Genomic DNA, 12,293 nt, shown 5'->3' on the forward strand with positions numbered 1-12,293 from the left:
GTGGATGCCTTGTCATCAACTGAAACAAAAAACTTCCAGTTAGATAAATAAGAGGAAAACCAGTTTAGCACTACACCAGATATCCCAACCCATAACTGTCAGGAGGTTCAGATGCTGCTGTCACAGTAGTGTCAGGGCAGTGTGACATTACTATATGTGCCTCCAAAGGGAGTGTGATTTAAATCACTGCCTGCATCTACTCTACTCTGCTCTTACATTTTTTAACAGACTGGATGTTCAGAACAGCAATATATTCTCTATTGAACATGTCATGAATATATATTATTGGAGCTGGGAAATTGGTTTTTAATAATGAGGTCCATAGTAGTAGAGTTCGTGTTTTCATGTAAGAGTTCATTACTGCTCAAGAAGAGAAAATGAATGAAGATCTAAACACTCTAGTTTCAGTGATAAAAATGTGTTACGTAGCCTCAACAAGTTGATAAACCTGAGATTAAATTAGAAGAAAAAGAAGAAGAGATAAAATGTTCAACATGACAAACAAAACAAAAGATTAGGCCTCCTAAAATTGCTGTTTAAGTCAAATATGAACCTCATTCCTGAATTTACACTTTAGATGCTCCACCTTTTCGCGAAGAATACAGTAAAGTGCCTTAGACTATAGTTACAGTATAAACAGTTGGTTACAACTCAAGAAACAATTATGATGTAACAAAATTATGATAGATATTTTTAAAATTATTATTAATTAATATATTCAATCCCATATGTAACATTGTCATTTGTGTCATGCGAATTAAATGTCAGGAGTCCCTAGTAAAGAAGTGCGATAAAATCCATAAAATCCTCAAAGGGTCATCACTTCACTGGGGAAAAAAAAAAACATACAAGTGGTTTTGCCTATTTCCGGCTATTTACTGTAAATCGCATGCTTCACGTATCTGCTGACTGTTTCCCAAAGTATACAACAGTTTTTTTCTATGTATATATATTTTGTTGTGTATTTTCCTACCTAGGCAGCCACTTAGTTCCTATTCATTTTAATACACCGTGAAAATTAACTTTGAGAGACTTGAAATCCGCCTGAAACTTATCAAAGTGATAATCATAGCTGCTTTAATTTATGTCAAACTCACTTGTGTTCTGAGTTGTTCTGTGGAATTGCTGTTCGGGCTTTTCAAATTCATTACCACACCAAGAAAAAGCAAGACAGAAAATAAAGACATGGTCACTGATGAATTGCCTTACTTGGTTCTAGTGTGCTCTAGTGCACCACTAATGTGCCCCTAATACAGTGTCATTTGTAGCAAATAGATAAAAACTGCCTAATCCTTTCACTTTTGGTGATATTTTGGCTGAAACCTCAGCACACCCTCTGTTTTCTGAGGTTTGCAGGATGATGCCCGTTAGGTCTTTGTTTATTATTTAGACCTCATCTGTGGACACAAGTGTGACCTTGTGCAGCTTTGAGCTGTCTCAGCAGAGCGTCTGGCCATGGTGGCTGACACAGCGAGACGTCTGCCTGTTTGGGGACAGAGGGTGTATGTAGGTCAGCCATGGGCCTGCACGCTGTGACAGCAGCACGGTCACTGTGCTGTGCAGCAGGACAGGGATTGGAGTGGACAGAGAGAGTCAGCGTGGAGAGAGGCCCCTCTCACACGTCAGCACCGATACTTCCTCATTTCCCCTCTTAAACACTTTGACATTATCAGGCCACACAGAGCAACGTCCAACCTCATTATTCTCACCTTTGGTACTGCAGCAAAATGGGCAAATAGTAGCAGAAGAAGAAGAAGAAACTGGGAGAAATACTGAACAGACATCAGATTATGGCGCACGTCTGAAATGCTGGGATGGTCATTTGATGGGTACTGTTCCATCTATCTAAGTTATGTAAGATACTAGTGATATCCAATAACAACAAGGTTGCAGTTTTGACAATACAGATCCCTGTTAAAACTACCTTATTGTAAGAAGATAATTCTTACACTGGCAAACTGCTGGATTTCAAAAGGCCAAAATCATCTTGAAAATTTGCAGAAGTATTACTTTATTTAAGTATGCAAACAAACAGAATCTTAATTGTATTCATACTTAAGAGTACCTTAATAAATACGGATTTAATGTATTCATTATACAACCAAGAAGTCTTTTTTGAAATATCTTTTATTGGAAAAGTGCACAGTTCCAAATACAAGCCGTTGTGGTCCAATATATGATGACATACTGCCACCTAGTGGCTCAAACATTGTAATTCAATATCAAATAAGTATAAAATAAACCGATCAGCCACAACATTAGGATCGTTAAATGGTTTTAATGTCGTGGCTGACCGTTGTAGATTTTCTCAGAGCATACTGTATGTCACAGAAACAGCTTTAGAGAGAGCAGGGTAACAACTTCTTAGAAGTTGGTCCATTCCATGAAACTAACACAGAAAACAAAGGTGACATGTACGTACTGTAAATATTCATTGCTGTAGGAGAGCCTAAACTGTAACAAATGCAGGTTAGAGAAATGAGAAGGAAGGAGCTCATCGGTTGTAGGGATGCATTGAACCAGATGCAGATTTGATGTTTGTCTTGATGCTGCTTGGCATTTTTCCTGAGAAAGAAAAATAGGGAGACGTCACTAAGTACACATCCTCCCAAATTGTTTAGGTAAAAAGAAAGAAATCAGCTACTAAAAATTCTGAGCAAAAAGCTCAAGGTACAATAAGTGACTGAAATGTGAACAAAAGGGATGGAAAGCTCAAAGTGGTGTTATTATTAAAAACAAGTCTTTTTTTGTTTTGTTTTCTCAGCTTAATGATGGGCTCCTTCATTTGCATCAACACCTCTTTGGACCGCATCTTGAGAGGTCCCATGAGCAGCTACCAAAGCAAATTCAACACTTGGATTCAACTCCAGACCTTTTATCTGCTTCATTTGTGATGAAATAACAAGGGAACACACCACACCTGGCCATGAAACTGAGGGTGAGTGCCAATTACTTTTGACCTGAAAATGAGGGACTATGTATAAAAATCGTTGCAATTACTAAACGGTTAAAGAGATTTTTTTGTTAAACCCCTTGAATTAGAGATGAAAGTCTACATTTCAATCATATCCCGATGGCTTCATTTCCGATCTATTTTGTTGGTGTACAGAGGCAAAATTATGTACCTAACTGTATAGCTAATGAAACTACAGGAGGCTGTGGTTGACATAAATGCTTGGTTACATATCTACTCACGAATCTGCAGAGCTCAGCACATATCAAGGTTAATTTCTGATACGCTGTGCATGCAAATTAGTAAATAGTTCCCTTGAAATATTAGGCTAGTTGAAGATAAATTTCTGCCTTGCCTAGAACTGGACAAGACTGGAGAAAAAAAAAAAAAAAAAAAAAAAAAAAAAAAGGCTGAGGTCAAGTAAGACAATTTCCAGCAGCATCATCACTTTATACAGAAAGTCATACAAAAATTTATTCTGATACTAACTGAACCACATGTTATTTGTTTGACCAATCTATTCAGCTTTTACTCAGTTAACAATAATGGTTGTTTCAACTTTGTTGTGTGTGATAAGATATTAAATAATGTATAATCACAACAGCATTTATCGTTTAACATGCATATTTATCCATCTATTTTTAAATATATTCTACATCTTAAACATTCATATTCTAATTATGGCCCTCCAATGATGAAATCATCAAATCCATTAACTCTGTTACTGCTGCCGTTAACACTCGTCTAATCCACGGCAACTATGTTTTAGTATTGAGATGCCCAAAAATGAAAAAATTAATTCCTTCAAATGAAGATTGTTACGTTATTGTCTTCATTCTATGTGTCCTTGTCCCTCCACATGTTTTGCCATACTTTTTAATACAATAATGGACGTTAATTCCTTTGCTTTGGCTTCTATAGTATGTGCACACATGCTGCTGTGTAATGCAGTGCAAAATAACACATGGAGTCGTCAAATGAGATACTAACCCAGCTCTCCAGGTCTCCTACCTGGCTGTCCTTGCTGCTGTTGAGCCACAGGTCCTCCCATACCTGCTTGCTGACCTGAGCTAGCACCGATGGTGACCTGCTGTAAGGTCGGACCCCCGCTCATCATGGGCCCTTGTCCTGGGTGTCCAGGGGCAACTGGACCCGGAGGCCTGCATTTGGAAAGCCCCTTTCCAAATGCAACCGCTCCAACCAGTGCGTTAGTGTCGGCGGGGTTGAAAGATGGTTTGTTCTGTCTCATTGCTGGGAAAAAAAACAAAAAAAACAAACAAAAAAAAACAAAACATAAAAGTCAACATATATTCATTTACAGAACAATTTCTAAAAAAAAGGACATATACAGTAAAGTGCAACATACATGCGCTTTCTGCATCTCTGTCGTCACGAGGATTGTTCAGCTTCTCCAGTAGATTGGAACACAGCTTATTCAACGCCTGGATTTGTTTCTGTTGAGAAAATGTTGACAGAAAAAATTCAATAACACAAAAAATTCATACATCAGTAACAATAAAATTTCTTAATATTTTTATCATGTGTAAAACAGCATCAAACAGCTCGGTCCATATTAGGGCTAAGTAGTGCAATAACCAACTGACCTGGGCCACCTCAGGGCCAATACGTGCCGCATCTGCACTCAGCTGTTTCTCCTGCTCCTCCACCTCCGGATCAGGCTTAGTCCGCAAGTAGTCCGGTACAATCTCATGGCTGAACACTGGGACACGCTGCTCCGTGAGTTTCTGATAGAGAACGAGCAGCAGTGATAAACCAGCAGGCCTCAAATAAGCAGAAACGTCACTGGTCTTTCAGTGTTAAAGCTGCTCACCGCTAAATCTTCATCTCTGTCTGGAGACAGAAGCAGAGGTATTATAACCTGGTTGCGGAAGGATGGTGTCTTCTCGTTCTTGAGCAGTTTATTGATGGTGTTCAGCTGACCGGATAGCAGAGCAAAGTTGTCCAACACAGATGGCCTGAAGGACACAGACAAACATCACAGTATCTGGCAGGAAAAAAAGAAAACACTCCACAAAGAACATCTTAACACTGAAATTAGTACATTTGGATGACAAAAGATGACAGAACAGGAAGGGTCGCGTTTGCAAATGTATTCACTAGTTCACCTTAAAGTAAAAAATGTCATCCATATGACCAAGTAATGCAAATGGTAACGTATTGACAGAAGAAAGTAGACAAATGTGACAACCTTGTCAACCTCTCTTATTAGCAGAATACAAAGCATCCCTAAACAGGTTGGGCTGTTTATAATATTCCACCACACTTCCTTATACAGAAGAATTTAATCATTATTATTTCACAATATTACAGATCTGCAGAATATTAAGATGTTTATATAACACAGAACAATCCAGTCTTGACTTGAGAATTTGACTAGAGACACAGAGTTATTTACTTAACCACTGGAACAGTGTTACCAAAGTCAATAGTAACTGATATAAACTTGTATTTAGAGAGATTTTCCCTGTAACTTCCCTCTAAGCACAAACAATAATCTACCGCCCGTTAGTTAAATGCATTACTTACCATGTTAATCGCTCGTATTCATTTTCCAACTTATAAATGAAACTGTGAAGAGCGTTTTTGACGTGAGCCACCCGAGAAATGAGAGACTCCACCGACGCTTCTAGCTGCTTCTCTTCTCTTTGCTGTGAGAGAGAAAAAACAACAAGCTCAGCCTCGGACCCAAATACATCAACTACACACTGCACACGAAACGCACCGGTGCTCTGTGGGGCTCGCAAGTCATCTACAGTGACCTTAGTTTAACTTTAAAATAACGTTGCCTCCATTGTTATCTTAACCTAGCAAAGCGCTAACCAACGTAACTCAAAATTGCGAGCTAGCTACAGCCAGCTTTATATATAAATAAGTAATCTAGAAGCACCGTAAATAGTAACCAGTGAGGAATATACCAAATAATACACCAGTTGATAACATCATAAAATAACATACTGTCATTTGCAATGTACTGAGGTTAAAATAGCATTACCTGCATTGTTGAAATAGAAGCTAACGATGAAATGCTCAAGATCCGTCAAAGCAGAAACACTTCCGGCTCGCTGATGTCAAGATAAAGGCACGTGTTAGCTCGAGAAGAACAGTCCCCTGTTAACACAGTATATTTCACTACGCTGATATTTTTTATGCACAAAAACAGTAGCCTGAGTAGATAATCTTACGCATATGTGCATTAATCTTTTGCCGACAGCAGCGAGAGCTTGCAGACATACACGGCCAAAGTAATGGGCAATGATTGGAACTAATGTAAATCTCATGCTCAATATTAGGCATAAATGATTAGGTATGGTGATCAATACTGGTACTTTCATTTCGTGAAAACCGATATTTACAAATGTTGTGCCAGAATAAATTTTTAGCATAAACATTTATTCTGCATTTCTGAGAAAGTAATGTACGTTTATCTTGCAAGTAAATTACGTTAGTTGAGCAATGAAACAGTACAAAGGTACTAACAATACAGGCTGCTTAAAAAAAAAAAAAAATCGGACATGTAATAATTGTTAATCAATACCTGACCAATACTGATAAGTTGACCAAGATATGCTTACATCTGCTCATGCACTAAATATCAGTTACAGTATAACATGTGGTGATAATGCACTGAAATGTCACATACAGCATTGGTATTTGTACAAGTAAAACTGAATATGGAGATTATTTGCTACTGCATATTGTACGCTGTTACAAAGGAAGTGGTAGTGATTGATCTAATGTGCCTTGCCCATCACTGACTTTTATTCAGAAGCAAGAAGCAACCAAGAACACATACTTTTTGTCTTTTGTATTTTATTTTGATACAAAGGCAGTTGTTATCACATAGTGTTTTAGTTCAGCATACAATATAAAAATCAGACACCAACTGTGCAGTTATTTTATTCTAATGCTGATTCACAATTAACCGCACACAGCATTTCTAATTAAGGCTTGTGGTTCTACTTCCACGCACAGCCCAGCATGGGTGATTTTTTTAATAGTCTTGTCGTTTGACAACAGGGCCTGTGTATTCATTGATTTGGTCAATACTATATCAGGTTCACTTGTTGGGTTAAAAAAAAAAAAAGTTGAGAATTGTGAACACTAATGAAGTGAAACTGGTCCATGTCTTCAGCTCTGACATGTTGGTTTAATTCTGACACCCCTCTCCAAGTACACGGGTGTAATGCATCATAAGAATCATAGGATGTGAATAGAAGGAGTTACTACAAGTATTTGGTCATATCTGGTGCTTATCAGATAACTGAAGCAAGGAGTGAAGAGTTTGATTAACAGTCCTGATAGCGCAGTCTAAACTCGGTGAGGGGAGTTTAGAAGAGGCTCTCGACGTCTCCCATTTCCACAACCACAGTCTTCAGCTGGGAGTAGTACTCGATTGTCACCTGGCCATTCTCTCTGCCAAAGCCTGATAAAGAACAGTGGAGATCATGTGAGCGCTGTCGCTTTCGGTGATTCACCCTACTTTCATTCAGTGAAGATTAATCTGGTCTCTCGCTGCATTAAAATGTAAGACTATGCATGTATTTCCTTTACATGTACAATGACAAAAAGGTGTTCATTCTGACCATTTTAAACCTTACAACATCCCACCTGACATCTTGTAGCCACCAAATGGCACTTCCACGGGGCTGATGTTGTAGTTGTTGATAAAGCAGGTACCTGCCTCCAGGTTCTCAGCCACACGATGGGCTCGCGAAATGTCCCTACAAGCATGGAAAAAGGACAAATTTAAAGCACAAAAAAGTCAATAGTCTGTATGCAACCTGATGACACATTTAGAAATCTACTGCATCTGCATCCTCCAACCACGGAGAGTATTATTGTGCCATGAATTCTTGGAACTGTCGACATTACTTGCTGTTAACATGGCATGCAGCGACCCTGAACCGCAGCCAACGTAATGCAGTAACCTCATTAACTTCAAAGAGATAACAACTGGGTATCAGAGGTTGTAAAAAAAAAAAAAAAAAAAATGCTGAGTAATCACAAATTCAAGTGCTCTGTCTTTCCTCAGCTGACCTGGTGAAAACTCCAGAGGCCAGTCCAAAGGTGGTGTTGTTGGCCCTCTTGATTACTTCTTCCTCCGTGTCGAAAGGCAAGACAGACATGACCGGGCCAAAAATCTCCTCCTTCACACAGGTCATGTCATCTCTGCAGTTATCTGTGCCATGAAAGAGTAATGGATGTAATGTAGGGTGCATACTGGGACACAAAATACGCAAATGGGAAAAAAAGGACACAGACTATGTGATACTATAACATCACTGGCAGTGTGCACAAAGTAGTGTTGCAAGAATATTTAAAAAAGGACATTGGAGAATATACAAGGAGACGTACCAAGTACACAGGGTGACATGAAGTAGCCCGCTTTTAGTTTGGGGTCACTGGGAACAAAAGGCTCTCCTCCACAAAGCACTCTGGCACCCTGTAAGAGCAGCCGTATTAGTCAAATAATTATGAGAACCAAGATAAGGATAAATGAAAAGAAACCATTTAACTTAATATAACTGCTTTGCAGTTATGTGAAAATGTTGGAGAGGCCACTATCACAGATGACTAATTCCCAGATAAACACCTCACTAAAACTGTTCCCTTTTCCCGCAGGGATCATTAAAGGTTCCTCTAATCTAATGATCAAAGATTATTAAACACACTTCTTTCTTGGCCTGACGGACAAATCCCAGCACTTTCTCCAGGTGTGGCTTGCTGATCAATGCCCCCATTCGGGTTCCGTCCAGCAGCGGGTCACCCACAGGGATGGCCTTGGTCCTCTTCACCACTTCTTCCAGGAACTGGGGCATAATCTCTCTCTGTACAAATACTCTTGTCCCATTGCAGCAAACCTGTATTTTAGACAGAAATTTGAACCTGTAAGAGCTGATTTAAAAAGTAGTACTGAACTATGTCAGGATTGAAGACATGCTGTACATGCACGGATAATGGTACAGTCTCACCTGTCCCTGTGTGAGGAAATTTGCCATGAGTGCTCCCTTCACTGCGTTCTCCAGCTCACAGTCTTTGAAAATAATGAGGGGAGATTTCCCTCCAAGCTCAAGAGTCACTTGCTTCACCCCCTTTGAAGACATTTCCATGACCTGAAAGCAAGTAATAAAGCGTTTTTCATGTTTTAGGTGTCAAGACAAAAAGCATAAATACTTTCCTAACCCCTTTATTTTGTATATACTTTGAAAGTGTTGTCCTTACTTTCAAGACATCCACTGCTTTCCATTCATTTCACAATATAAAAATATATTAAAAAAACTGTCTTGAAATCACAATGAGCACCACATCTACTTTAACAAAGCTATATTACGGTTACATGGTAACACAGTGAACACTTTCCAAATCAAGGTACACCTACATCTGCATTAGCACACACAGGTAATGAAAATCTGACAATAATGAAACGCAGGTATGATGGTGGCTTGATGGGTTGCCTATCTCACGCAAGTTTCAAGTCTCTCCAAGGCAATTTTCATATGAAATGAATGAAGACCAGTATGACTATCTGGGGGGTGGTTAAAACACAATTCTAAAATCTAAGACTACATTAAGCTGTTTTGAAAACAGTTTGTTAATGCGACCCGAAAATAATTGGAGCTAAAAAAAAAAGGGTTAAAAATACGCTAACACACCAGTAAGGTCCTTTAAATAAAAAGGGTCATTAAAATAAAGTTCAGTTTGGATGCTGGATAGTGTGAAAGCAGTTGTGGCTGCCTGATGCTGTTTTCAATATTATGTTTAAATCCTAGCTCTTTTTCTGCACCTTTTTGCCCGTTGGCACGCTACCAGTGAAGGAGACTTTGGCGACCATCGGGTGGTGGCAGAGCAAGGTGCCAGTCTCTGCTCCGCCCTGTACCACACAGAGGAGCCCGTCGGGTACCCCCGCCTCTTTGTAGATCTCCGCCAAAATGACGGCCGTCACGGGCGTCATCGGAGAGGGCTTAAATACCATGGCATTACCTAACAACACAACCCAAATTGAACACCGCAGGTTAGAGTCTACGTAGCTGTTTATGGTTAAGGGACACAAGAAACGCATGACTGCTGGATAAAAACGGGCAGAAGTAATGATCTCTGGAAAATAAACTGAATAATAAGGTGTAATACACACTCTAAGAAACTCACCACATGCCAGAGCAGGAGCAGACTTCCACGATGCGATCTGGAAGGGGTAATTCCATGCACCGATTCCCACACATACACCGAGGGGCTCCCTCCTGGTGTAAGCAAACGCTCCCCCGGGGAGCTGGATGTGCTGGCCTGCAGAGCATGAAACCACAACCCAACATGAATGTGTATGACATTTTGGGGCATTTGACAAAAAACAAAACAAAAAAAGTGTTGGTGTACCCACCTGCAAGCGTTCCAGCAAGACCAGCGTAGTATTCAATGCACTGCCAGGCAATGTCAATATCCACCAGTGCTTCAGTGATGGACTTGCCATTGTTGATCACTTCCAGCTTTGCAATCTTCTCCCTTCTTTCCTATTTTTTATTAGCCCCCCCCCCCCAAGAATAACGGGAAAGTGTGAAAGCAAACCTTTGTGTGAATACATGTGTATAGCTTTAAGATTATGTAATGTCAGTGGCAAACCGAGGTCAAAATCATTGTCCAGAGGACATCGGAGAGGCGGAGCAGACACACAAAGGACTTACAGAGTGAAAATGTAGGCCATCAGTGGAGGGGGGGGTTATGCTTTTAATGAATAACTGGTGTCTAGTTGAATCAATTTGTCAGTCATGTTGCACAACACTAAAAAAACACACACATTGCCGAGGTGGACTCTCTCACCCTGATAATACGGGCGGCCTCCAGCATCACCCGAGCTCGCTCCATGCCTGCCATCTTGCTCCATATGAGGTAGGCGGCGTGGGCGCTCCTGATGGCCTCGTCCACCTCCTCAGCCCCACAGGGAACCATCTGACACAAGACGTGGCCTGCAGCGGGAAAACATTCACAGGCTACTGACGGGGTAGGGCTCCGAGACAAAAAAAAAAAAACAAGAACTGAGGAGTTATGGTGAAATTATTACTATTTCATTTAAGAAATGCACCAGGGAGACTTTTCAGATTCACCCTTTTTCATTACATCCATTATTCAATTTAAAAACATCGACGACACTCCAGCTCACCACAGGTGAAAAAAAAGGGGGGGTCATTTACATAACAGCATTACTTCCTCACAGACACGTCCTCAACCGGGGTTTCACATATTCCCCCAAAATGCCACGACTGACACTGGATAAGAAGCATCGAGAACTACATTTACCAGTCGCAGGTTCGAACACGGGTTCCGCGTTCGCCTCGCGCCTCGGCTTGACTCGCCCGCCGCCCCAGAAATTCAGAGGCTCTGAGACGACCACGGTTCCCGTCGAGGCTCCGGGCATGGCGTCGAGAATCGACTTGTCCATTTTCAGACGCGGAGGGCCTGCAAATGAAAAAAGGGGGGGGGGGTTATCGCAAAGTCGCTGAAATCGACCACGCAGAGTGAAATTAGGAGCAGCGAAGAACCGAGCCTGCGAGCTCGGAGTGGCAGCGACTACGGCAGGGAACTCTAGGTACGGTGGCACACGGGGGAGGGAGAGGCAGACTGGCGCCGCGTATGGTCACCGCTCGAGTTCGCGTGTGAGGGACACTTGGCTCGGTTTATACTCCAAGGGACACGCCTCCTACGCTCCTCATGGGCTGGAAGCCCTCGGATTTATTGACAATTCCTTCGTGTGTAAGTTAAAAAAAACAAAAAGAAAAGCAGAAGAAGCCAAAATAAAAGAATATTAGAGATTTTAAAAAAAAAGTTCTGATCCTTCTATGGAAAAGGTGCAGCTGAGTAAATGCATGAACAACGGCTCAAGGGAGCTGGATACTAAAATAAGTCTAGTGTGAGTCCACTCCCCTTCAGGAAAGGAGAAAATGTTGTTGTGCACCTTGCAGGACCGCTTTGGAGCAATTTGTTCGGCGAGCTGAAAGGCTGTTGACACAAGATTTAGAGGCTGTTTTAAGTGAAAAGAAAATGCCAGCTCAACAGGGTTAAAACCTCTTGCACAGACCCAGGCTTTGACTGGCAGTGGAGACACCTCCAGCGAGGGCTTTTGCCTATGCACGCTGCACTGGCTGCCAAAACTGGTCAGTCAGGGCACCTGCTTGTTGGAGGGTTGAAATGGGGGATATCTCCATGGCATCAGCAAGTCTGTTCACAGCCGAGTTAACGTTGGCAGCTGACGGTGGAACAGAGAGAGTAGGGCTTTCCAAAGTGGGGGAAAAACAGAAAGGAAAATAGCTGAAATAAATACATCAATTCC

At 41.1% G+C, this 12,293-nt stretch overlaps 2 protein-coding genes across 5 annotated transcripts; both read right to left on the reverse strand.

Annotated features, from left to right (window-relative positions):
* Positions 1–2,109: 2,109 nt before the first annotated feature.
* med8 (mediator complex subunit 8) lies at positions 2,110–6,081 on the reverse strand. 4 transcript variants are annotated; one of them, XM_040127845.1, is made up of 7 exons: positions 5,967–6,081; positions 5,501–5,622; positions 4,785–4,929; positions 4,558–4,698; positions 4,320–4,407; positions 3,944–4,204; positions 2,110–2,565 (listed from the first exon to the last, which is right to left on the reverse strand). In XM_040127845.1, exons 1-7 carry the CDS (start codon positions 5,970–5,972, stop codon positions 2,495–2,497), a joined length of 834 nt encoding a protein of 277 aa, XP_039983779.1. In that variant the 5' UTR covers positions 5,973–6,081; the 3' UTR covers positions 2,110–2,494. The 4 variants fall into 4 exon arrangements, with proteins under 4 accessions (XP_039983779.1, XP_039983781.1, XP_039983778.1 ...); XM_040127847.1 differs by lacking the exon at positions 5,967–6,081 and adding an exon at positions 5,930–5,956; XM_040127844.1 differs by lacking the exon at positions 5,967–6,081 and adding an exon at positions 5,697–5,886.
* Positions 6,082–6,750: 669 nt separating this feature from the next.
* On the reverse strand, positions 6,751–11,671 carry aldh9a1a.1 (aldehyde dehydrogenase 9 family, member A1a, tandem duplicate 1). The gene is made up of 12 exons (XM_040128069.1): positions 11,511–11,671; positions 11,264–11,422; positions 10,787–10,932; positions 10,350–10,479; positions 10,121–10,255; positions 9,759–9,955; positions 8,947–9,087; positions 8,647–8,835; positions 8,330–8,417; positions 8,012–8,153; positions 7,583–7,695; positions 6,751–7,397 (listed from the first exon to the last, which is right to left on the reverse strand). Exons 2-12 carry the CDS (start codon positions 11,403–11,405, stop codon positions 7,303–7,305), a joined length of 1,518 nt encoding a protein of 505 aa, XP_039984003.1. The 5' UTR covers positions 11,406–11,422; positions 11,511–11,671; the 3' UTR covers positions 6,751–7,302.
* Positions 11,672–12,293: the final 622 nt, after the last annotated feature.

The sequence above is a fragment of the Xiphias gladius genome, chromosome 6 (genome assembly GCF_016859285.1).
Source record: "Xiphias gladius isolate SHS-SW01 ecotype Sanya breed wild chromosome 6, ASM1685928v1, whole genome shotgun sequence".
Classification (NCBI taxonomy): domain Eukaryota; kingdom Metazoa; phylum Chordata; class Actinopteri; order Istiophoriformes; family Xiphiidae; genus Xiphias; species Xiphias gladius.